This window comes from Pelmatolapia mariae, linkage group LG18 (genome assembly GCF_036321145.2).
Source record: "Pelmatolapia mariae isolate MD_Pm_ZW linkage group LG18, Pm_UMD_F_2, whole genome shotgun sequence".
NCBI lineage: Eukaryota > Metazoa > Chordata > Actinopteri > Cichliformes > Cichlidae > Pelmatolapia > Pelmatolapia mariae.
In genome coordinates, this window is record NC_086243.1 from 153,266 (window position 1) to 175,516 (window position 22,251).

The window sequence follows — 22,251 nt, forward strand, 5'->3', positions numbered from 1 at the left end:
TGCTTGTGTAAGTGTAATCTTAACCATACAGAAAAATTGACAGATTAGCCGCTTACACACCAAACTAAATGACATGCACCAACCTTCATAAATCCATCCTTAAAAAGAGATAATGTGTCTAGATTTGGATCTTGAGGAAAGCACAACTGCAAAACTATAGAGATAGTAAAGAGAGACTGCCGATAAGCTGCTCGCTGAGCAATTCTTCATATGCTCATGCGCACTAGTATTTATCACATTGCAGCATTAGTGCAGGGGTCATGTTGAGCATGGCTCCAGTGCATCATTGAGCCAGGATTTCTGACTTTTGAATCCAGTGAACTCCACAATAAAGCTGCACTTAGTTTACTCTTTCCACGCGTGCTTAGCACTTATTTTCTAACGTTTACAATGTGAAATTAAAATGTTCAGAATAAGTTTTCTTTCTTGTGTTTCAGGTGTTTATCGAATTTCAGTCTCTTCGTGATGCTGATCGCCTTGGCGTTTGGTACAGCCTTCTAAAACGGGCCACCGGCCACAAATTGTCAAGGCTGAAAATACCACACAATGGATGTACCTCACTGCGTAAGTGTTTTTTAAATGGGATTTTAAGCAAATATGATTTAAACGAGAAAAAAAAAAAAGATAGGTTAAGTTAATGGAAGGTCATCTGGTAAGACCTTTCCTTCGCTTTCTGTTTGTGAAACACTCATGAATAGATTTTTCAGTTCTCCCCTGGGCTGTGGATAAAGTGAAGACAAAACTGCTGATTTATTGTTGTTCACAATAAATCATTGTGACACATTCCCTCAACTTTTATCCACTAACACTGTGATTCTCGTTCCCACAAATCCTTTGATGCTCATTTGCCTTATTATCTCTCTGACCTCTTTTCTGGCCCCTCCAGAAATCTTTGCTCCATCAGTGGTCGATTTCCTTCTGCTTGTCTCTGCCCTAGACACATGAACCAGAGCCATTACTTAAACTGCACTTTTTCAGTCTGGCATTTGATCTAACCCACTAATCATTGTTTTTCTGATGTCTGTGATACCTTGTGTATCTGTAAAGGTGCTTAAAGTTCAAATAAAAGTCAAAACATTGATATTACTGGATCACTGTAAACATTACAAACCTGTTTTGCACCACTCATTTTTCCTTTTCTTTCCCCCACAAAAATTTTCACAAAACTTATTTTTGCTTGTGCAGCACCAAGCTTGCCAGACAGCGAGGTTGCTGTTGATGGTGCAACTGTCCCAACAGAAGATATTACCATCCCACAACGCAGCACTTCACCATATTGGATCACAATGACAACCAGTCCCTTTGTGTTCCCCACTGTCTCTCCTTGGTTCACAATCCCAGGTGAGAGAAACAGCTGAACACTAAAATTAACCTCCAGATATAAAGTGCTGACTGTTACTAACTGTGTTTGTTTTACACTTCTAGATTATTTAACTGTCAGTGAACCTGATGACATTGAGGTGAGTGCATCTTGTAAACCCAGGTTTCATGTGTTAAACAGGAATCCTTGAGTAAATACCAAGAGGTGTCCATTTTTCCAAATACTCACCTCAAAAACCACGTTGCTTTTTTTCTGCTAAACTTGGTTTCATTTTGTCTTCTCTATGTGGTCAGTAATATTAATATATTTTTTTAAAAAAGTACCGCAAAGTTTCTCTTCAAATAAACTTTGGTTCTTGAACCTTGTGTCTTGTAGAAAGCCCAATCTCAAGGTTCTACGTTCTCCACGATCATGTTGACCGGTTTGCCAGAAGGAAACTACAGACAGGAGGATGTCACCAAGCTGGTGTGGCGTTACTTCCCTGATCAGACTGTTCACACTCTGTACTACAACATCATTGTTTTATCACTGCAGAGGAGGGTGAGGAGTAGACCCAGCAGGCTGATACAGAGAAATTTGCATTTGCAAATTGAATTCAGTTGAATGATTAATTTTGAATGTTTCCTCTGCATCATTTTTCCCCTCCAGGCCTTTGTGTTTTTTAACAGCTGGGATGCGTGCTGCGATTTCGCCAGAGATTACCTCAAAAATCCAGTTACTGTTGAAGAGTGGACGCTCAGAATCCACATTGTTTTACAAGACATGCTTCCTGGTTCAAGTGAGGTATGAAAATGGAGCAATCGGGGGCTGGTAAATCAGGGGCATGCTCCTGTTTCACTCAAACTATTCAGATCCCAATCAAAACGGATTTCTCCTCTAAGGAGTGAGCACAGCATCATCCTTCTCTGGGCTAATATTAATAGAATGAGACTCGGAATACTTTATTGATCCCTAGGGGAAATATATTGGTTACAGTACAAACAGTAACAAAGACAGATACAAGAAGTAAGGAATAGCACAATATATACAATATATACATACATATAAGTCACTTATTGATAAATATCTGAATAAGAAATGGAAAAACTAAAAATATGCATGAATTTCAAATCAAGTATTTCTTATTATTTTGTCTGTATTTGTTCCTTCCTTTTTGCAACAGCAGCTCAAAAGCTGCATGAACTTTATCCACTTTTCTGTTCATAGGCGACAACCCACGTCATTCCGCCCCCACCACTTTAAATTTCCACAGAGCTTCTTGTGAAGTCAGCCCTGTGTAAACTTTAAAGACCCAGACATAGGTTATAGAGTGTTTTACTGACCATTAAGTAATGCCCTTACTTATTTTGAAACTTCAGTCGCTGCTAACCTTCTAGCTTCAGCGTTTCCCATCTCAAGTTTCCTTGTGGGCTAGCTATTCAGGAGCTTTCTGAGAACTCTCTCCACAGCTACATGTTAAGAGGAATTGAGGTGTGACAACTGTTGCGGAAAGTCACTGAGACTCAAATAGCATCAAATAGTTCCTGCAAAACGTTGGTTATATGTTGTGTCGTTACTATCCCGAAGTATGAATCCTTTGCCTCAAAGATGCAAACCAGGATCGAGTTACTTCTCACTTACAGTGGAGTCCAATATTTGTCTTACAATAGAACATTAAAAACACTCTAACCAGGAGGAGAGTGTCGGATTAGGTAAACTGCCCCTGCGTGAGGTAATTGGTAATATTCAGAAGAGCAGGTTGATCATTGTAATTCGCAGCGGTAGGCCTGTAAGTGATATGAGCAAACATATTGGCAGCTTGGGGAGTACCCCTCCTTAAGGAAAATAAGGAATAAATAAGGAATATTTGCGCTTTTTTGGCCAGCAGAAGTTGGACTTCGGGCATGTAACGTTAACTTAAAACTTCGGGGAAGCCTGGGATGTGAAATGCCCAAAAAATAGAGCTTCAGGTAGAGTTTGGGTTGGTTCACGCTTTTAAATTGAGTTAGGGATTTTAGAAATTGGGCCAGAAACTGATGGACAGATGCTGGTTAATTGATTGCAAAAAAGTTGGACTTTATCGGTTGGACCGTTAACTTAAATTTGTGAAAATTTTATAGGTTTTTAAAAGGTCTAAAAGCTGTGCAGTTGTATTTACATGACGTCGGTGTAAAAATAATGTATAAAGAGAGGGGTGTGTGATGAGTCTGACTTAGTGACTGGACGCTACAGTCCTGTGAGTTATTTTTAGAGAACCTGTGAGAATGCAAATGAGGAGCGGTGACGTGCTTACATGAGTCTTGCTTTCGGTTTAGAGTGTTATGGAGGTTTATTACTATTGTGTGTAAATACGGGTGAATGGCCGTGAGCGAGATGCTAGTTTGGCTCACAATTGTATAAATATACTGAGGGCGCGATGAGTGTGGCTGAGTGACAGAATACGGCAGGCCCGTGAATTAATTGTAAGATATCTGGTGTTTATGCAAATGAAGTGGCTGCTGATGTGAGGCGCACAAAAAGGAGTTTTATAACAGTGTTTCATAAAGGATTGTGTGATATGAGGACGACTGATAAATGGTGTTTGTGCAGATTATGTGGTTAAAGTGTGTGAGTGAATGCAATGTGTGATTTTGGAAAAAAGGTTTTGGAATGAAGCACTGTCTGTTTGATAATATGAAGCTTTATGTGGGGTTTGACTACAGCTTTATTTGGATAAGAGAAGTCTTTGCATGAAACTGTGTTACTGAGTGGAGTATTATGCGAGTTTAAAGAAGAGTATAAAGTCCTTGACAAAGAAAAGTGGAAAAAAAAATATTTATGAGCTGTCCGGAGGCAGAGGAAAACCGGGAGTTGTCACTCTGAAAGAGTTGAATGATGCTCCTTCTCTGTACTCAGGATTAGACGTAAGCCTTAAGCGCCTATGAGCCACTAATAAGCGTGACAGTCTAATGAAGATAAAACCGGCAAATTTGGAAATTTATAGAATTACAGTGAAATGAGCACGCAATAAAGTGGACTTATTAGGGCCAGGGTACAGTGAAACAGAGGCAAATACGGGAGATAGAATTAGAAAATACAACTATAGTGGTAAAATCTAGGCGTGTGGTTTGACAGTGGTAATAAAATTTGGAGAATTGCAAAAAAGGAAAATGCCCATCTCCGCGTCGTGTGACATTGAACTTTCACCAGTGGACAGCGGGAACGGATGGGGGCTAATATTTGTAAAGTGTGTCGGTCGCGGTGTGACCGAGAGGAGAACTTATGAGTTCAAGGAGTTTGCCGTGATAGAGGAGTCAGAAGTGCAAACGTGTCTGGCCCGGTGCCTGGCGTTGTACCAGGGCATGGTTGAATATTGCCAGGGGGATCACATTTTAATGCGGCGAACCTCGCCGGCGATGGCGTTCTTTATGAGTTGTATTAATGCTGAGGTGACCGGGATTCCGTTTCATTTAATGTAAAAAAAAAAAAAAAAAAAAAAAAAAAAATGATAGTGGAGGCCTTTTGTAGAGTGGAAATTACGCTGGTGGAAGGTTTGTTTGAAGTTAACTGTGTTTGTCATGTGGGGACAGAGGACGCTCCGTATGAGGTGTCTATAAGCTCAGACGTTGAGTCTGATGATTTAGACGCATATGTGGCTAGATGTTTTTGGTTGTTTAAAGGATTGGTGGAGATGGCGACGAATGTGGATGACCCGAGGTGGGTGCCCTCGGACGCGGTGGCGTTCCTTTTGACCATGATAGAAGCGGCTGAGGCGGGCTCCGACTTTGACATGCTTGCATGAGGGGGCCCCACGTTGAATCCCTGGCCTGGGCGAAAAGAGAGTGTTGTAATGAACGGGTAACTCAGGCACGGATAAGATATGACAAGTTGGGTAAATTTTGTGTGTCACCAAGCAGGACAAAATAAGGAGGCAGTGACTGAAAGGGAGGTGAGACGGTTTCTGAAACGGAGAGCAGGAAGCACAAGGGTAACTCGAGAGGAGGAGTCAGGAACACGTCACTAGGGGAGGTAAGTGTGTGTGCCAACATGAGTGACAGGGTGACCTCTGGTGGGAAAAAAGGGTATAAGCCATTAAGGGATCAGGTGGAGGAGCTGAAGAGGGCCATTCGGCTGGCTAATACAGGGGCATTAAAGGCGGCTGAGAAAGAATGCAAGGGAATGGAACATGAGGTAAGTAAACTTGTAACTTCACAGGGGAAGCAGATGAGTGACAAAATACCTTTGAGTGCAGTGTTTAAAACGGAAGGAGAACGGTGTGAGGGGAAACTCAAACAACTGGAAGAGGAGTGTAGAGGTCATTCAGTAAATAGGAAGGTCAAAACAGAAAGGAAGGATTTGAAAGGAGAGCATGACAAGTGCTGCAAGTGGTTATTCTTGTGCAATGCCGCAATTGGGTGGATGAAGGAGGAAGAGGTGGACAAGGCAGGTGATATGGTGAGTATTATGGCGGCAGTTAATGAACTGAGGGAGGAAAATAAGAAGTTAGAGGACCAAATGAGGGGCCTGACCACAAAAGCAGAAGAAACTACTAGACTTTCCACACCTAAAGTATACCCATGGGCCACTATAACGCCTAGTGCTCCACCCCCACCCTATGTCATGCCAGTGATGACACTTGAGGGGGGGGAGGTCCGTGGGCCAGACGGACAAATGGGCTCAGTACGAGGAGGAGTGGTAAACGTAGAGTACATTAGTGGACCCATGGTGGAGGCTGGGGAAGCCCTAAAGGTGAGGAAGTGTCAGCCTTTTAGTGACAGTGGGAGACCGGAGGCCTCAGCTGCAGATGCAGGCCCGACCTCGCCACAGGGGGAGCTCATGGCTGGTGGGCTGGAGCAACCCGAGGGAGTGGAAAAGGAAGAGTTTAGACAGATTGGTGAGAAGGACGCGGCGCACACCCAAGAGGAGGTGCAGGCTCTGGGGACGTTGGGTGCACGGGCCAAGCGTCCGAGGCAAAAAAGCCCGGGGGAAGACGGACTGACTAGAACTAAGAGATTAGGGGCCGCTGGAGGAGCGCCTGACTGGGAGCGTTGGGAGGGAGAAGTGCATGGTCATATGCATGATGAGCCCCAGGCCCTATGGAAGGCGTTTAGAGCCTTGGACGAGGTGAGGCACACAATTCTGAAAGGTATATCAACAGATGGTCAGGAGGAAGAGGTAAGTTTAAGTGATGAGGAGGACGAGGAGGATGCTGAGAGAGGAATTGAGTCAGATCCAGGCCAAAGTATAATGCTGAGAAACAGGGAGGTACAGAAGGATGGGGCCATGGTAATGGAAGGAGTAGGTACAGTTAAGAGGAGATCAATGTTTAAGCTATCAAAGGACAAGCCAAAGGTGAGGGGCAGTAAGAGAGGACCGGTGGACAGAGGATTGAAGGAAAGTAAATGTAACATGCCTCTGATGGCCGGGCCTTGTGGGGAGGCAGTGTATAGGGCATACAAAGTGAGGGATTTGGAAGCATTGGTTAAACAACTTCCGCCAGTTACTGATGGAGGGGCTAGTTGGTTGAGGAAGTTAACCACATTAACAGAAGAAGAGGAACTTGGAATTGGAGACTTCCGCGCCATAGGGGGGCGCTGTTTTCTGGGCGGAGGATTGGCTGATATAGAGGGGGTAGCACGCACCACATCGTATGCAAATGACCTACCTCTTTGTGAGGTCCAAAACGCTCTGTTCAATGCGGTTCGCGAAAAATATCCTACACGCAACGCTGGGGCGATACCTAAAATAATTTGGGACCCTAAAGACACACCTGGGGAGTTTTTGGCTAAAGCTAAGGAGAAGTGGTTGACTGAAACAGGCATACATCCGGGTAGAGAGGGCGAAGGTAGAGCGTGGTTCCGTTCGGCCGTGCTGGCGGGGCTGCCAAAGCAGGTCACAGCTGACTTAGAGAAAAACCCAGACTTTGCAGTGGCCGAGGCGGTGCAGTGGGAAAGGCATGTGGTGCATCGGCTCCAGGAGGAACAAGATCTGGTGAACAAACAAAGGAAAGAGCTAGAGGACGCTCAAGCTGCACTTCTTAAGTTACAATTGGGAGAGGCTCATGACAAACTGAATAGTAAGAAAAAGGAATTGAAAGAACCAAACAAAACCATAATGGTGGCAAGGCCCGAAGCTGATCCGGTCCCTGACTGGCCTAATTTGGATCCGAATCTCTATCCGGATGACCGCTGGGCCGCCAATGCACCAAGGCAACGTAGACCTGCTGGGAATTGGGGGACCGGGGGACCGCAAAGGGGGCGTGGTGGACAGGGCAGGAGTGGACTGAGAGCTCGGCCTCTGGGGTCTCCAGGAAACCAGGTCAGTTGGAATACCTGTCTTGCATGTGGAGCAGAAGGGCACTGGGCTCGAAACTGCCCTGAAAGGCACGGTAACTATGCAGGACGGGGCTATCAACCCCAGGCACGTGGAAATTATAGAGGAGGAGCTGCGTACAGGGGGGCGCACCAAGCTCCAAACCCAGGCGCGGCGCCTGTCACCCAGTATCCAGTGGCTGACTGGGGCTGGGAAGGAGAGCAATACTGACGACGCCCGGAGAGACCGGACAGCGTGGGTACGGCAGAACCCATGCTGTCGATGACCGTGGAAGGTACCGAATTATCCTTCCTGGTGGACACTGGAGCAACCTATTCTACATTGAGAAACACACCCGACTGTGCAACACTCTCAAATAGTACAGTTAGTGTTGTAGGTTTTTCCGGGATTGCAATGACTCTGCCACTGACTGATCCAGCTTTGACACAGCTGGGAAAACAGACTTTGAAACACCAATATGTAGTGTCGCCACAGGTGCCTGTAAATCTCATGGGCAGGGATCTGCTTGTGAAACTGGGAGCTAACATCCTGTGTTCGGCTGACGGCCTGACGGTCACTCTGCCTGGAGGAAAAGAATTCCCGTGCCTGGGATCGCCTCTAAAGACTCAATATCTGGTCAAAAACTCTGAGCAGTCCACAGCGGACATATACTGGGGACGGCTGGTGGAGGAAGGCATTCTGAGAATATATCAACAGTGGAGACCCTGGATAATGAGCTTGGCCGTCTACTCTGAGCCTAGAGATCCATACCACGTCACCTTGTTTTATGATAAGGAAGAAGATGATACCTATAGGGAACAATTTGAAGCTGAATTAGAGGGAGAAACGTGGGAGGTAAAAACACATAATATTTATACTGGACCAGAAGGTGTCGCCGCGGCTGTCAAATTAACGGATGAACAAACGCTTTGGTACAATGTGGGAGAGGATTCAGCCCCTCACATTACATTGGCGGTCCATCTGGGTCATGAGGCACGAGATCTTGGGCCGATGGTCAGGCGGGCGCTGGACAACTCGTGGTGGCGAAGTACACAAATTCCAAATGTTTGGTATGCTCCTGAATGTAAAACATATCGTATACTTTGCGTGTCTAATGATGCTGTGATTTTAGAGCATAAGGAAATCTCCAGAACACATGGAAGGGAAAAAACTGATCATCCGGACGCAGTGGCAGAACTCTCCAAACTGCCTGATACGCTGTGGTCCAGAGGGCCCACGGATGTGGGTCTGGCTTCTTGTTCACCTGTTCTTTTCCGGTTGAAGTCTGATGTACCCATCATTAAACCACAGTACAGGCACAAACCAGAGGCAGATGCAGGCATCACAGAAACCATTGAAGGGCTGTTACAGGTAGGAGTGTTGGAACCATCACACTCATACTGGAACACGCCTATTTTACCAGTTGAGAAGCAGGGCACAGGGAAATACAGGATGGCACATGATTTGAGAGCTATCAATGCCATTCTACAAACTGACACTGTGCCTGTGCCCAACCCATACACAGCTCTTACAGCTATTACATGGGATCAAAAATGGTTCACGTGCATTGATTTGGCTAATGCATTCTTCTGTCTCCCATTGCACGAGTCACTCAGAGACATTTTTTCATTTACATACAGAGGCAGACAGTTCAGATACACCCGTTTGCCACAGGGCTTTGCACTGTCCCCAGGCATTTTCAATCAGGTGCTGAAAGAGGCCCTGTCACCATGCCAACTGCCTGAGGGATGCACACTAATACAGTATGTTGATGATCTCCTGATTGCAGCTCGGTCAGCAGCGGCGTGCACGGCGGCCTCGATCGTGGTGCTGAACAGACTGGCGGTGTGTGGGTTCAAAGTAAGTAGGGAGAAACTGCAGATGGTCCGACCAGAGGTAACATTTCTGGGCCGAGTGATTGCACACAGATCGGTGGGGTTAATGAACACACACAGAGACCAAATTTTGACACATCCCAAGCCGCGCACTGTAAAAGAACTTCTTTCCTTTTTAGGTTTGACAGGGTACAGCAGACAGTTCATCCCGAACTACGCCGGTAAAACTGCTCCTTTAAGGGACCTGATTAAGAAGGTCGGCGCTCGACAACTGAAGGCCGAGTTGTCCTGGACGCCGGCCACGGAAAGCGCGTTCATTTCATTAAAACAGGATTTGTCAAGAGCGACTGATTTGGCCACGCCAAACTACGATGAACCGTTCTATTTGGATGTTTCTGAAACAAATGACATTGTAAATGGTGTTTTGTTTCAGAAAAAGGGGGGAAGTAGAGATGTGCTCATGTATGTCAGCATAAAACTGGGCCCAATAGAAGCAAGACATCCAACATGCACACAACATGCAGCAGGGGTCGCAAAAATCATCCAGAAAACAGCACACATAGTGAGAGAACATCCACTAAAAGTGCTCACCACACACGGTGTGGTGGCTTATGTGAATTCACAGGCGTTCACAATGACCCCACTGAAACAGCAGAGGATGAGCAAAATCCTAGATGCACCCAACTTGACATTCACACATGAAGGGATTAACATGGCAGATTTAATGGGGTCAGGGGAACCACATGACTGTGCTAAAAGAGCCCAGGTTGAAGAGAAAGTGAGAGAGGATTTGAAGGCGGAACCCATAGCAGGGGCAGAGGAGTGGTTCACAGATGGATGTTGCCACAGAGATGAAGAGGGATTTTTCCGCTTCTCAGAACCCCGTCACCCTTTCTTTGGGTCCCTGGAACGCCCTGCCTAGGTCAGGCAGTCCGGGAGGCGTGTTCTACCTGGTGATCGGGGTAGATAAGTCAGGAACAGATCCGACAGGGGTGATTAGAATAAATCTGGTCGACTCAAAGTCCAAGTCAGTAGGAAACGAGTCGTCTACCGCCGCACCAGAGGAACGGGAAACAAAAGCGAGGGGAGTCCTGACGGTAGATTATACGAGATTAAGACCAAAGGATTTGATAGAGCGCGCCACTGGGTTCAGTGACAGCAACCTGTGGCTGGACTGGATGGCACAAAATGCCAAGGAACAGGAAGTGTCGAATTGTGTGGCTTGTGCGTCTGCTAGACCACGGTTGTTCACAGAACCGGCACCACTACATCCAGATGATGAGTGGGGCTACAGCTGTATGCTGCAAATGACTAGAGGAGCGGTGAGCTCTGGAAACTGCACTGCTCTCTCCAGTTTATTTCCCCCGACCGATAAACAGACGAAGGTAGGACCATTTATGCCAAGAAAAGATAATTATACGTGTTTCAAGTTTTCCACAAATAACATGAAATTTAAGGTGGGAGAAATTGACCCAAGTTGGTGCTCGGTTACGCTGACGGGGAGGACTTCAAACAATATAAGTGATGGGAATACGACAATTGGGACCTGGGCAAGAAGTGGGATTTATTATTATTGCGGGCAAAAAACTCTTTTGGCTCGTGTTCCTCTGGGAAGCGTGGGGACGTGCGCAATGGTGAGGCTAGGTGCGCCACTTATGCTAATTGGAAATAGGGTGAAGGCAATGCCACAGAACGACACACGCACACTGACAGCTAGACGCAAGAGACACGTTTTGGTAAAGAGAGGGGCTGAGGGAACACATGCGTATGATCCTAGGATGAACTCGCCGACCTGGATAGACTCAATAGGAGTGCCCAGGGGAGTTCCCAATGAGTACAAGCTGGCGGATCAAATCGCAGCCGGGTTTGAAAATATTCCAATAATAGCTGCTCTTTTTCCAGTGACCCCAAACAAGAATGTGGATAGAATTAATTATGTTCACTATAATCTGCTGAGACTCTCTAATCTTACCGGAGATGGGATGGAAGGGCTAGTGGAGCAGCTGGGTCCGACCTCGTTGATGGGGGTGCAGAACAGGATGGCTTTAGACATGCTATTAGCGGAGCGCGGCGGCGTTTGCGCTATGTTCGGCGATCAGTGTTGTACCTTCATTCCGAATAATACTGCTCCAGATGGGTCAGTCACTCGAGCTCTGGAGGGGCTGAAGAGTTTGTCCAAAACCATGCACGAACACTCGGGAATTGACAATCCGCTGGAGGGCTGGATGACCTCTGTGTTCGGGCAGTGGAAAGGGTTTGTACTTTCAATTATGTTATCGTTAGCAGTGTTGGTAGGCATTTTGGTGACCTGTGGTTGCTGTCTCATTCCTTGTGTCCGCGCTCTGTTAGAGAAGGTGATCACGAAGGCGGTGGATCCAGGAACAGAAGCCCACATGTCTATGATGCCGTTGATGGACCTGGAGGTGATTGTGGGGGACGAAGAGTGACACAGCATACAGTTTTGGTGAACTCTGGTAGGCCAGAGTTCAAAAGGGGGTGTGTCGGATTAGGTAAACTGCCCCTGCGTGAGGTAATTGGTAATATTCAGAAGAGCAGGTTGATCATTGTAATTCGCAGCGGTAGGCCTGTAAGTGATATGAGCAAACATATTGGCAGCTTGGGGAGTACCCCTCCTTAAGGAAAATGATTTTAATCTTTTATACATGATTGCATTTGTGCCTATTAAAAGAGCTGTGGCTCTGGGTCAAGTGAAGGTCAGAAACGCTTGGCCGGCGTTATGATCGGCCAATACATGGTGAGGATGACGGAGCCTGTGAAAGGAAATTGCAATACACCTGCTTACATGTCATAGTTTTAAGTTTTAAGTTTTATTATTCTTTATTACTTATATTCTCTTAGAGTTAAGGTTAAGGTTTAAGTTTTATCATTTTTTATTACTTATATTCTTTTGGAGTGAAGTTTTAAAGTTCTAAGAGTTAAGCAGTCTCATTTATACCCTCCGTAGCTTCTTTCAAGTGTGACATTTAGCCTAGAACTTACACATACAGTTCAGCCGCGTAGGCGAGGGCCTCCTGTCTCGGGATGACTGCAGGTGCGAGGTGAACCGAGGTGCAGAAGAGGTCAATGACACGCATACCGCACTTGCACACACACACACACACACACACACACCCTCACACACACACACATGAGTAAACTTAGTTTTGTAAGTGAGAGGTTGAGATGAGTTGTTGATGTATTTGCAAAATTGTGCTGAGAATGTCAGTTTGTTCCAGGAAGACATCAGATGTCTCAGAGATAAGAAGCGAGCTTGTGGGGACAACACCTGGATGAAAACGAGACATACTGTTTTTTCTTAATTGTGTCAAAGTTAACTGAACGTTTGTGGTTTTGGGGTGACGTATGATTCTGTAGGATCTGCCTAACAACAGGAGAGGAGATGTACGGTTTCATTCCTATAAAGCCTTTGTCTTTTTCTTTGTCTGACAGTTCAATGCTGAAATTTGGTCAGTGTTGAACTCCGTGCATGTAATCAATAAATCTTCGCTTTGATCATACCTCGTGGACCAGAGTTGTTTTTGCTTGAGAGCCCTCCGTACTCCTTTTCTCCAATTTTTGAATCCTAACAAGAGTTATTCAATATTTATTGTACAAACAGAGGATCAGTGATTGATGTAATCCCCTTTCATCTTCTACTCCTTTCACAGGAGAGCATGTATAGAAGCATGATGAAATGGAGCAACACTGTAAGTCAGCAGTCACATAAATCTGTCTTGTAAAAGCAGCAGGCTCGGGTCTCCCTGATCTTAACGCTGGTTGTTTTTCAGCATGTTCCAGAGTCTGAGTCTCTGGAGGACCGGCTGCTGAGTGTGGAGGTTTCCGAGGTGAATGTGGACCTTCTCATGATGATCATGGAAGTGGTGGCGTCCATTGCTGCTTTTGTCAGATTCTTGCCGCTTGCCAACAGGGTACGATTTCATAAACATGTGCAACTTTTTGATGTTTTACAGAAGGCTGCAAGGCTTGTCATGGTGTCTGCTGTTCTCTTCATGTTGAGAAACATTTGAAATGAGTCTGAAGGAGACTTTGTGGGGGGGGGTTTAACACTAGTTGAGCAAGTTTAAATATTCCATGTACAGACAGTCTGAATTTGACATGCCTTTGCAAACACTGGTGAAGAAGGACTGCCTGAAATGCACCGAGTTCTCAACCAAGTAGTAATCTTATGACCTGTTCAGCCTTTTGTCCTGGCCCGTCTAGCAGGGGAGATCCCTGCAGTTTGAGGCAGCACTAAGTTATTCTTTTAGTGTTTCTTGCTCAGTGGTTTTATTGTTCAATCAAAAACTTTGCACAGGTATAGAAATATGTTTGCACTTATTTTCCATTTGCAAGTTTAAAACCCCAAGATTTATTTTTCTTTGCCTAAAGAAACTCGCCAGGACTTCTATCCTGTTACTTTCACAAATTCTTTATTGCCCTGTACAATACAAATTGTGCCTGTAGCACACCCATTGAGTACCACTGTGTTGCTCAAATATCCTTTCTGTTTTCTCAGATATGCATTGAGATGGCCGAACCTGGTGGATTAACACAGGTGATGGAGAGCAAAGCCACCAAGGACTATTTATCTTCTTGGTAAGTGTGTCAGAAGTGAGAAAAAGAGGAAATTTATTTTACACTGTGTTTTTTCATTTTCTTTAAAGTGTCTTCATGTCTGTCTGACCTTGTGCTTTTTTCTCTCCTCTTCATAGGAGTAAAGCTGGACGTATTGAGTCGTGAGTATCTTTCTCTGTCAGCTTTAGTGGCAGAGTCAAATATACTATACACTCCTCAAGGTCGTCTATAGTAAACAGTTCCCAAAGATGCAAAAAGAGAAGAATATGCTTTAGATAGAAGCAACTCTAGATTAGAAATTTGAAATGGAATTTCTTATTTCACATTAACATTTTGTGACAACAAACCTCTTTTCATGGTAACCTACTGGCATCTTTGCTTTTAAATTCAGTTTGAAGAGCCTGAAACAGCGTCTGCAAGACTCTGGTGAGAACAAAGTTAACCTCAAAATGAAAAGCAAGAAGGCCGCAGAATCGACTAATGCAGTGACCAAAGGTGACTGCCAGGCGGAGAGCCAGAGGACTGAGGACGAAGCAGTGACCCAGCCCGCTGCTGCAGCCGCCCCTGCTGGACAGCAGCCAGAGCCCAAGTGTCCTGATGACGAGACACAGGAGGGAGAGGAGAAGGATGGATGGAGCACGGCCGACATTACAGGTACAAAGAGCTGCTTTAAATCAGCAAAATACTGACAGCGAAAACACAGTAAACTGAATATAAAAAGAAAAGTTGTGATATTTTATGGCTCTGATCGCATATTTGTGTTCCTCACTGTGCTACAGACATTCAGCCTGGTGGTAGTAATATATTTTACATCTGTGGTGTTTAAAAAATGCTCCGTTGGTGCGATGAATATATCCCACACCATCACCAGCCTGAAATTTTGATACAAGGCAGGATGGATCCAAGATTTCTGACCCTACCATCCTAATGTCACAGCAGAAACTGAGATTCAACAGACAAGGCAGCGTTTTTATTTTACAGCGTTGCTGAGCCTGTGTGAATTGTACCCTCAGTTTTGCGTTCTTAGCTTAGAGAAGTCGAACCCAGTGTGGTCTTCTGCTGCTGCTGTAGCTCATCTGCTTCAGTGTTGGCTGTGCTGTGCGTTCAGAGATACTCTTGTGCATTGTAATAAGTGGTTGTTTGACTTGCTCTGGCCTTCCGATCAGCGTGAAGCAGTTATTTCATTCTCCTGTGAACTCAAAAATGCATTTCCTCCAGGGAACTGCCACACTGGGTTATATGCTGATGGCGCCGAGTATGGCAGCCTCGTCGCGAGCTCCCCCAAGCAACAGCTGTTTTTTGTGTTTAATTTTACTTTTTCTTTATTTTTTCACGAGTAGCACATGTCTCCTTGTGTACGACCGACAAACCTTACTGGACATAAAAGATGGACTTTCTCATCACTTTCCGGAGTTCAAGTTTTGCAACACGGACCCTCCGTTTGCAGACCCCCCATTCATCTCACCTGAGACGCCTTTGTTCTGGGCCCGTGGAGGCCGCAAACGCCGACGCAGAGGGAGAAGATCTGGCGTTCTGGTTCGACTGAGACGGCGCACTAACAGACCACCGTTACCCAGTTTATTACTGGCTAATGTGCAGTCTCTGGAGAACAAGCTGTGCGAGCTTCGGGCACGGATCTCATTCCAGCGAGAGATGCGGGACTGCTGCGTGATCTGCCTCACAGAAACCTGGCTATCGGACAAGGTACCGGACTCCGCAATACAACTACCGGGGTTCTCTGTGCACCGCGCGGACAGGTCACAGGAGCTTACTGGGAAAAGCAGAGGCGGTGGTGTATGTTTCATGACCAACAACAGCTGGTGTGATTATGCGAACGTGCACCCGGTCAAATCTTTCTGCTCACCGGACCTGGAGTACCTGATGATTAAGTGCCGGCCATTCTGGCTACCGAGGGAATTCACAGCAGTGATTATTACGGCGGTTTACATTCCCCCACAAGCCGACACTGACCGAGCACTCAGGGAACTGTACAGCGCGATCAGCAGTGAGGAAACCGCACACCCAGAGGCGGCGTTTATCACGACCGGGGACTTTAATAAGGGTAACCTGACGAAAGTCTCACAAAAACTACACCAACACATCCATTTCAGCACTCGTGGAGACCGGCTTCTTGACCACTGCTACACCTCTTTCCGGGATGCATACAAAGCCCTCCCCCGCGACCCATTCGGCCAATCAGATCACCGCTCCATCCTGCTCCTGCCCGCCTACAGGCAGAAGCTGAAACAGGAAGCTCCAACCCTGAGGGCGGTGCACCGTTGGTCGGACCAATCGGAGTCTACGCTGCGGGACTGTTTTGATCACGCGGACTGGGAAATGTTTCACGTGGCTGCTAAAGACATTGATGAGTACACAGACTCAGTCTGCGGATTTATCAGAAAATGCGTGGAAGATGTCGTCCCATCCAGAACAGTTAAATCCTTCCCATATCAAAAACCCTGGATTAACGGAGATGTTCGCACAGCACTGGCGGCACGGAGCACCGCTTTTGCCTCCGCGAACACATCGGACTACAAACACGCACATTACCAACTCCGGAAGACGATCAAAGCAGCCAAACGTGAGTACAGGGACAAGGTGGAGCAACATTTTGACAACCCTCGGAGTATGTGGCAGGGACTAAACACGATCACAGACTTTAGAGGGAAAACCAGCACACCGCAGACCACGGCCTCTCTGTGTGAGGATCTAAACGTATTCTACGCTTGATTCGACACAGCGAACACCACGAGACCGGACAGTGTGCGCACCGCGGATGACGTCAGTGCGCACACTGTGTCTGAGGAGGATGTGCGGAAGTGCTTCAGGAGGGTGAACGCACGCAAAGCTACTGGTCCGGATGGGATTCCCGGCCGCGTCCTCAAGTCATGCGCGGCTCAGCTGGCTGGAGTGTTTACACACATCTTCAACCTTTCCCTCTCTCTGTCTGTAGTCCCAGCCTGCTTCAAAATGGCCACCATCGTCCCTGTACCCAAATCCTCCACCATCTCCTCATTGAACGACTGGCGACCCGTAGCCCTGACCCCCATCGTGAGCAAATGCTTCGAGAAGCTGGTCAGGGACTTCATCTGCTCTGCACTACCCGACTCACTGGACCCTCTACAGTTCGCATACCGCCACAACAGGTCCACTGATGATGCCATAGCCCTGACACTCCATGCTGCCCTGTCACACCTGGAGAAGAGAGACACGTATGTGAGAATGCTGTTTGTAGATTACAGCTCAGCATTCAACACCATCGTTCCCTCGAAGCTGGACAGGAAACTGCAGGATCTAGGACTGAGCAGCTCCCTCTGCAGCTGGATCCTTAACTTCCTGTCTGACAGACGCCAAGTGGTCAGACTGGGCAGCACCACCTCATCCCCCATCACACTGAACACTGGTGCTCCACAGGGGTGTGTACTGAGCCCTCTCCTGTACTCACTCTACACCTACGACTGCACGGCCACTAGAAACTCCAACATCATTGTGAAGTTTGCGGACGACACTACAGTGGTGGGTCTTATTACCAACGGTGATGAGACGGCCTACAGGGAGGAGGTCAGCGCCCTGACCCACTGGTGTCAAGACAACCATCTCACCCTCAACGTCGCAAAGACAAAGGAGTTGATAGTGGACTTCCGGAGGAGTACACACCCCCATCACCATCAACGGCGCCGCTGTGGAGAGAGTGAGCAGCTTCCGCTTCCTTGGTGTACATCTGGCTGAGGATCTTACGTGGTCAGTACACATAAACAAAACAGTGAAGAAGGCGCAGCAGCGCCTCTTCTTTCTCAGGAGACTGAAAAGATTCGGCATGAGCCCCAGCATCCTCAGGACCTTCTATCGCTGTGCCATTGAGAGCATCCTCACTGGATGCATCACCACCTGGTACGGCAACAGCACCGCTCACAACCGCAAAGCTCTCCAGAGAGTAGTGCGGTGTGCTGAACGGATAATTGGAGGTGAGCTTCCCTCCCTCCAAGACATCTACAGGAAGCGGTGCCTGAGGAAAGCGGGGAGGATCATCAAGGACTCCAGTCACCCCAGCCATAAACTGTTCAGACTACTTCCATCAGGAAGGAGGTTCTGCAGCATCCGGTCCCGTACCAGCAGACTGAGAGACAGCTTTTTCCATCAGGCCATCAGACTGCTGAACACTTCATAGACACCTCACCCTCACTACTGGAACTTCAACATTATGCACTCCATACTGTATATAAATACCACTGTTTTGCACATACCAACCTCTGTATATTTTATATATCTTATTTTATTGTTTACTTTATTTCATTTGTAAAACATGTATATACACACTATATACACACTCAAACACACACACGTAGAAAAACATATTTAGTATACACATTCAGTAATGTATATACCTTTACATATTGTACATATATTTATTACTTTTTAGATTAGCCATTTTTATATTTTGCTTGTTTTACATTATTGTATTTTGCACAACTCTGTTGCTTGTGAAGCTCGCACACAAGAATTTCACTCACATGTACTGTACCAGTGTACCTGCACATGTGATGTGACAATAAAAGTGATTTGATTTGATTTGATTTGACTCACTGGACATTTTCTGTTCCAGACGATTTTATGTAAACCCTAGAGATGCTTCTGTGGGAAAATCCCAGCAGATCAGCAGTTTTTGAAATGCTAAGATCAGCAAACATGCCACGTTTAAGTGACTTAAATTCTTTTTCTTCTTCATTCTGATGCTCAGTTTGAATTTCAGCAGGTCATCTGACCATGTCTACATACCTAAATCACTAAGTTGCTGCCATGTGATTGGCTGATCAGAGAGTTACATTAATGAGCAGTCAAACAGGTGTACCTAATAAAGTGGCCGATGAATGTTTCAGCTTTTCAAGTAAATCGAAATCATTTGTTCAATTATTATTGAGTTATAATTTAATGTTTAAATATTTTATAAACCCAGTGGGTCCTGTAGCAGATTTGTTGATGATTAACGTGTCGCTCTTTTCATTTTCAGTTGTGGGTAAACGCAGGAGGGAGCTTGTCGGACCTGAGGCAAAGCGATCTCGCTCTCAGTCTCCGTGTGTTGTAGCAGATTTCAGACTGCCTCAGTTCAACCCTAACAGCCCCATCGGTCAGACACACACACACTCTGAATTCAAATTTGTTGTTAATACTTGTCTAATCTTCCTGTTTCTGCTTCTCTGCAGGTCAGGAGTTTGTGGTCCCTAAATCAGGATTTTTCTGTAACATCTGCTCTGTTTTCTGCCTGAATGAGAAGACCGCCAAGGAACTCCACTGCTGCAGCCAGAAACACTACGACAACCTGCAGGTACGCACGCACATACATCTACACGATTCAGCACACAAAATCACACTGTTGGCCTAACGATGTTTGTTTTCTCACGTTTCTGTTTTTTTAGAAATATTATGAGGAACGTCGACAAAGAGCTACAAAAACTTTGTCTCAGACGTCTCCGGGCTCCGTTTCTGACTGATGGACCTGATCTACTGTATTTTTAACACATAACTGTGGAGAATGTGTATATATATGTGTATGTGTGTGTGTCCTGGATGGCTGTGTATATGTTTGCGGTTTTGTGATTTGTTTCTTATTTCCTGTTTTACTTTGAAAGTTCATGTCTCATGTCAGTGTGTTCAGTTTTACCTCTCCCCTGTCTCGTTAGCCTGATTTCTCCCAGCTGTCTCCCTCCTGTTGCCCATTCCCTAATTACTCCCTGTGTATTTAAGCCCTGTGTTTTCCTGTGCTCCCTGTCACGTCGTACCTTCAACCTGCTGTGTGTTTGTAATGTCCAGTCCTCCAGCACCTCGGTTTAGAGTTTTGTTCTCCTTTTGTAAGTTTTATTTTGTGAATCGTTCTTCCAGCAATAAAGCTGCGTTTTCAGTTTATTCCCGTCTCCAAGAGTCCTGCATTTTTGCATCCACCACTTATGCTTGCCTGCCACACAGCCAACCATGACAACAGCAGAATCTAGTATAACATGGAAACACCTACCTGAAACACAGACTTTATGTATTTTAAGTACTTGAGTAAATTCAATTCAATTTTATTTATATAGCGCCAAATCACAACAAAAGTCGCCTCAAGGCGCTTTATATTGTACAGTAGATCGCACAATAATAGATACAGAGAAAAACCCAACAATCATATGACCCCCTATGAGCAAGCACTTTGGCGACAATGGGAAGGAAAAACTCCCTTTTAACAGGAAGAAACCTCCAGCAGAACCAGGCTCAGGGAGGGGCGGGGCCATCTGCTGCGACCGGTTGGGGTGAGAGACGGAAAACAGGATAAAGACATGCTGTGGAAGAGAGACAGAGATTAATAACAGATATGATTCGATGCAGAGAGGTCTATTAACACATAGTGAGTGAGAAAGGTGACTGGAAAGGAAAAACTCAATGCATCATGGGAATCCCCGGCAGCCTACGTCTATTGCAGCATAACTAAGGGAGGATTCAGGGTCACCTGGTCCAGCCCTAACTATATGCTTTAGCAAAAAGGAAAGTTTGAAGCCTAATCTTGAAAGCAGAGATAGTGTCTGTCTCCTGAATCCAAACTGGAAGCTGGTTCCACAGAAGAGGGGCCTGAAAACTGAAGGCTCTGCCTCCCATTCTACTTTTAAATACTCTAGGAACAACAAGTAAGCCTGCAGTGTGAGAGCGAAGTGCTCTAATAGGGTGATATGGTACTACAAGGTCATTAAGATAAGATGGGGCCTGATTATTTAAGACCTTGTATGTGAGGAGCAGGATTTTGAATTCTGGATTTAACAGGAAGCCAATGAAGGGAAGCCAATACAGGAGAAATCTGCTCTCTCTTTCTAGTCCCTGTCAGGACTCTTGCTGCAGCATTTTGGATTAACTGAAGGCTTTTCAGGGAGTTTTTAGGACTTCCTGATAATAATGAATTACAGTCGTCCAGCCTGGAAGTAATAAATGCATGAACTAGTTTTTCAGCATCACTCTGAGACAGGATATTTCTAATTTTAGAGATGTTGCGCAAATGGAAGAAAGCAGTCTTGCATATTTGTTTAATATGTGCATTGAAGGACATTTCCTGGTCTAAAATGACTCCAAGGTTCCTCACAGCATTACTGGAGGCCAAGGTAATGCCATCCAGAGTAAGAATCTGGTTAGATACCATATTTCTAAGATTTTCAGGGCCGAGTACAATAACCTCAGTTTTATCTGAATTAAGAAGCAGAAAGTTAGCGGCCATCCAGGTCTTTATGTCTTTAAGACATTCCTGCAGTTTAACTAATTGGTGTGTGTTACCTGGCTTCTTGGACAGATAGAGCTGCGTGTCATCTGCATAGCAGTGCAAATGTATGCTATGTCTTCTAATGATGCTGCCTAAGGGAAGCATGTATAATGTAAACAGAATTGGTCCTAGCACTGAACCCTGAGGAACTCCATAATTGACCTCAGTGTGTGAAGAGGACTCTCCATTTACATGCACAAACTGGAGTCTATTAGATAGATATGATACAAACCACTGCAGTGCAGTACCTGTAATACCTACAGCATGTTCTAATCGCTCTAATAGGATATTATGGTCGACAGTATCGAACGCTGAACTGAGGTCTAGCAGGACAAGCACAGAGATGAGTCCACTGTCAGAGGCCATAAGAAGATCATTTGTAACCTTCACTAAAGCTGTTTCTGTGCTGTGATGAGCTCTGAAACCTGACTGAAACTCTTCAAATAAGCCATTCCTCTGCAGATGATCTGTTAGCTGTTTGACAACTACTCCTTCAAGGATGTTTGATATGAAAGGAAGGTTGGAGATTGGCCTATAATTAGCTAAGACTGCTGGGTCTAGAGATGCTTTTTGAGTAAAGGTTTAACTACAGCCACCTTGAAGGCCTGTGGTACATAGCTGATTATTAGAGATAGATTGATCATATTTAAGATTGAAGCATTAATTAATGGCAGGACTTCTTTGAGCAGTTTTGTAGGAATGGGGTCTAAAAGACACGTTGATGGTTTGGAGGAAGTAATTATTGAAGTTAACTCAGAAAGATCAATTGGAGAAAAAGAGTCTAACTTAACATCAATGGTACTGAAAGTAGCTGTAGATAATATTACATCTGTGGGATGATTATTGGTAATTTTTTCTCTAATGATTAAAGTTTTATTTGTGAAGAAGTTCATGAAGTCATTACTAGTTAACGTTAAAGGGATGGTTGGCTCAGTAGAGCTCTGACTTTTTGTCAGCCTGGCTACAGTGCTGAA

At 45.5% G+C, this 22,251-nt stretch overlaps 1 protein-coding gene across 2 annotated transcripts; it reads left to right on the forward strand.

The window, feature by feature from the left end:
* Positions 1–2,064: 2,064 nt before the first annotated feature.
* On the forward strand, positions 2,065–19,874 carry LOC134617337 (matrin-3-like). 2 transcript variants are annotated; one of them, XM_063462548.1, is made up of 9 exons: positions 2,065–2,104; positions 13,095–13,133; positions 13,215–13,355; positions 13,943–14,022; positions 14,139–14,162; positions 14,393–14,655; positions 19,010–19,126; positions 19,203–19,324; positions 19,416–19,874. In XM_063462548.1, the coding sequence occupies exons 1-9, from the start codon at positions 2,084–2,086 to the stop codon at positions 19,488–19,490; spliced, it is 882 nt and encodes a 293-aa protein (XP_063318618.1). In that variant the 5' UTR covers positions 2,065–2,083; the 3' UTR covers positions 19,491–19,874. The 2 variants fall into 2 exon arrangements, with proteins under 2 accessions (XP_063318618.1, XP_063318617.1); XM_063462547.1 differs by lacking the exon at positions 2,065–2,104 and adding an exon at positions 4,854–5,470.
* The last annotated feature ends 2,377 nt before the right edge of the window (positions 19,875–22,251 follow it).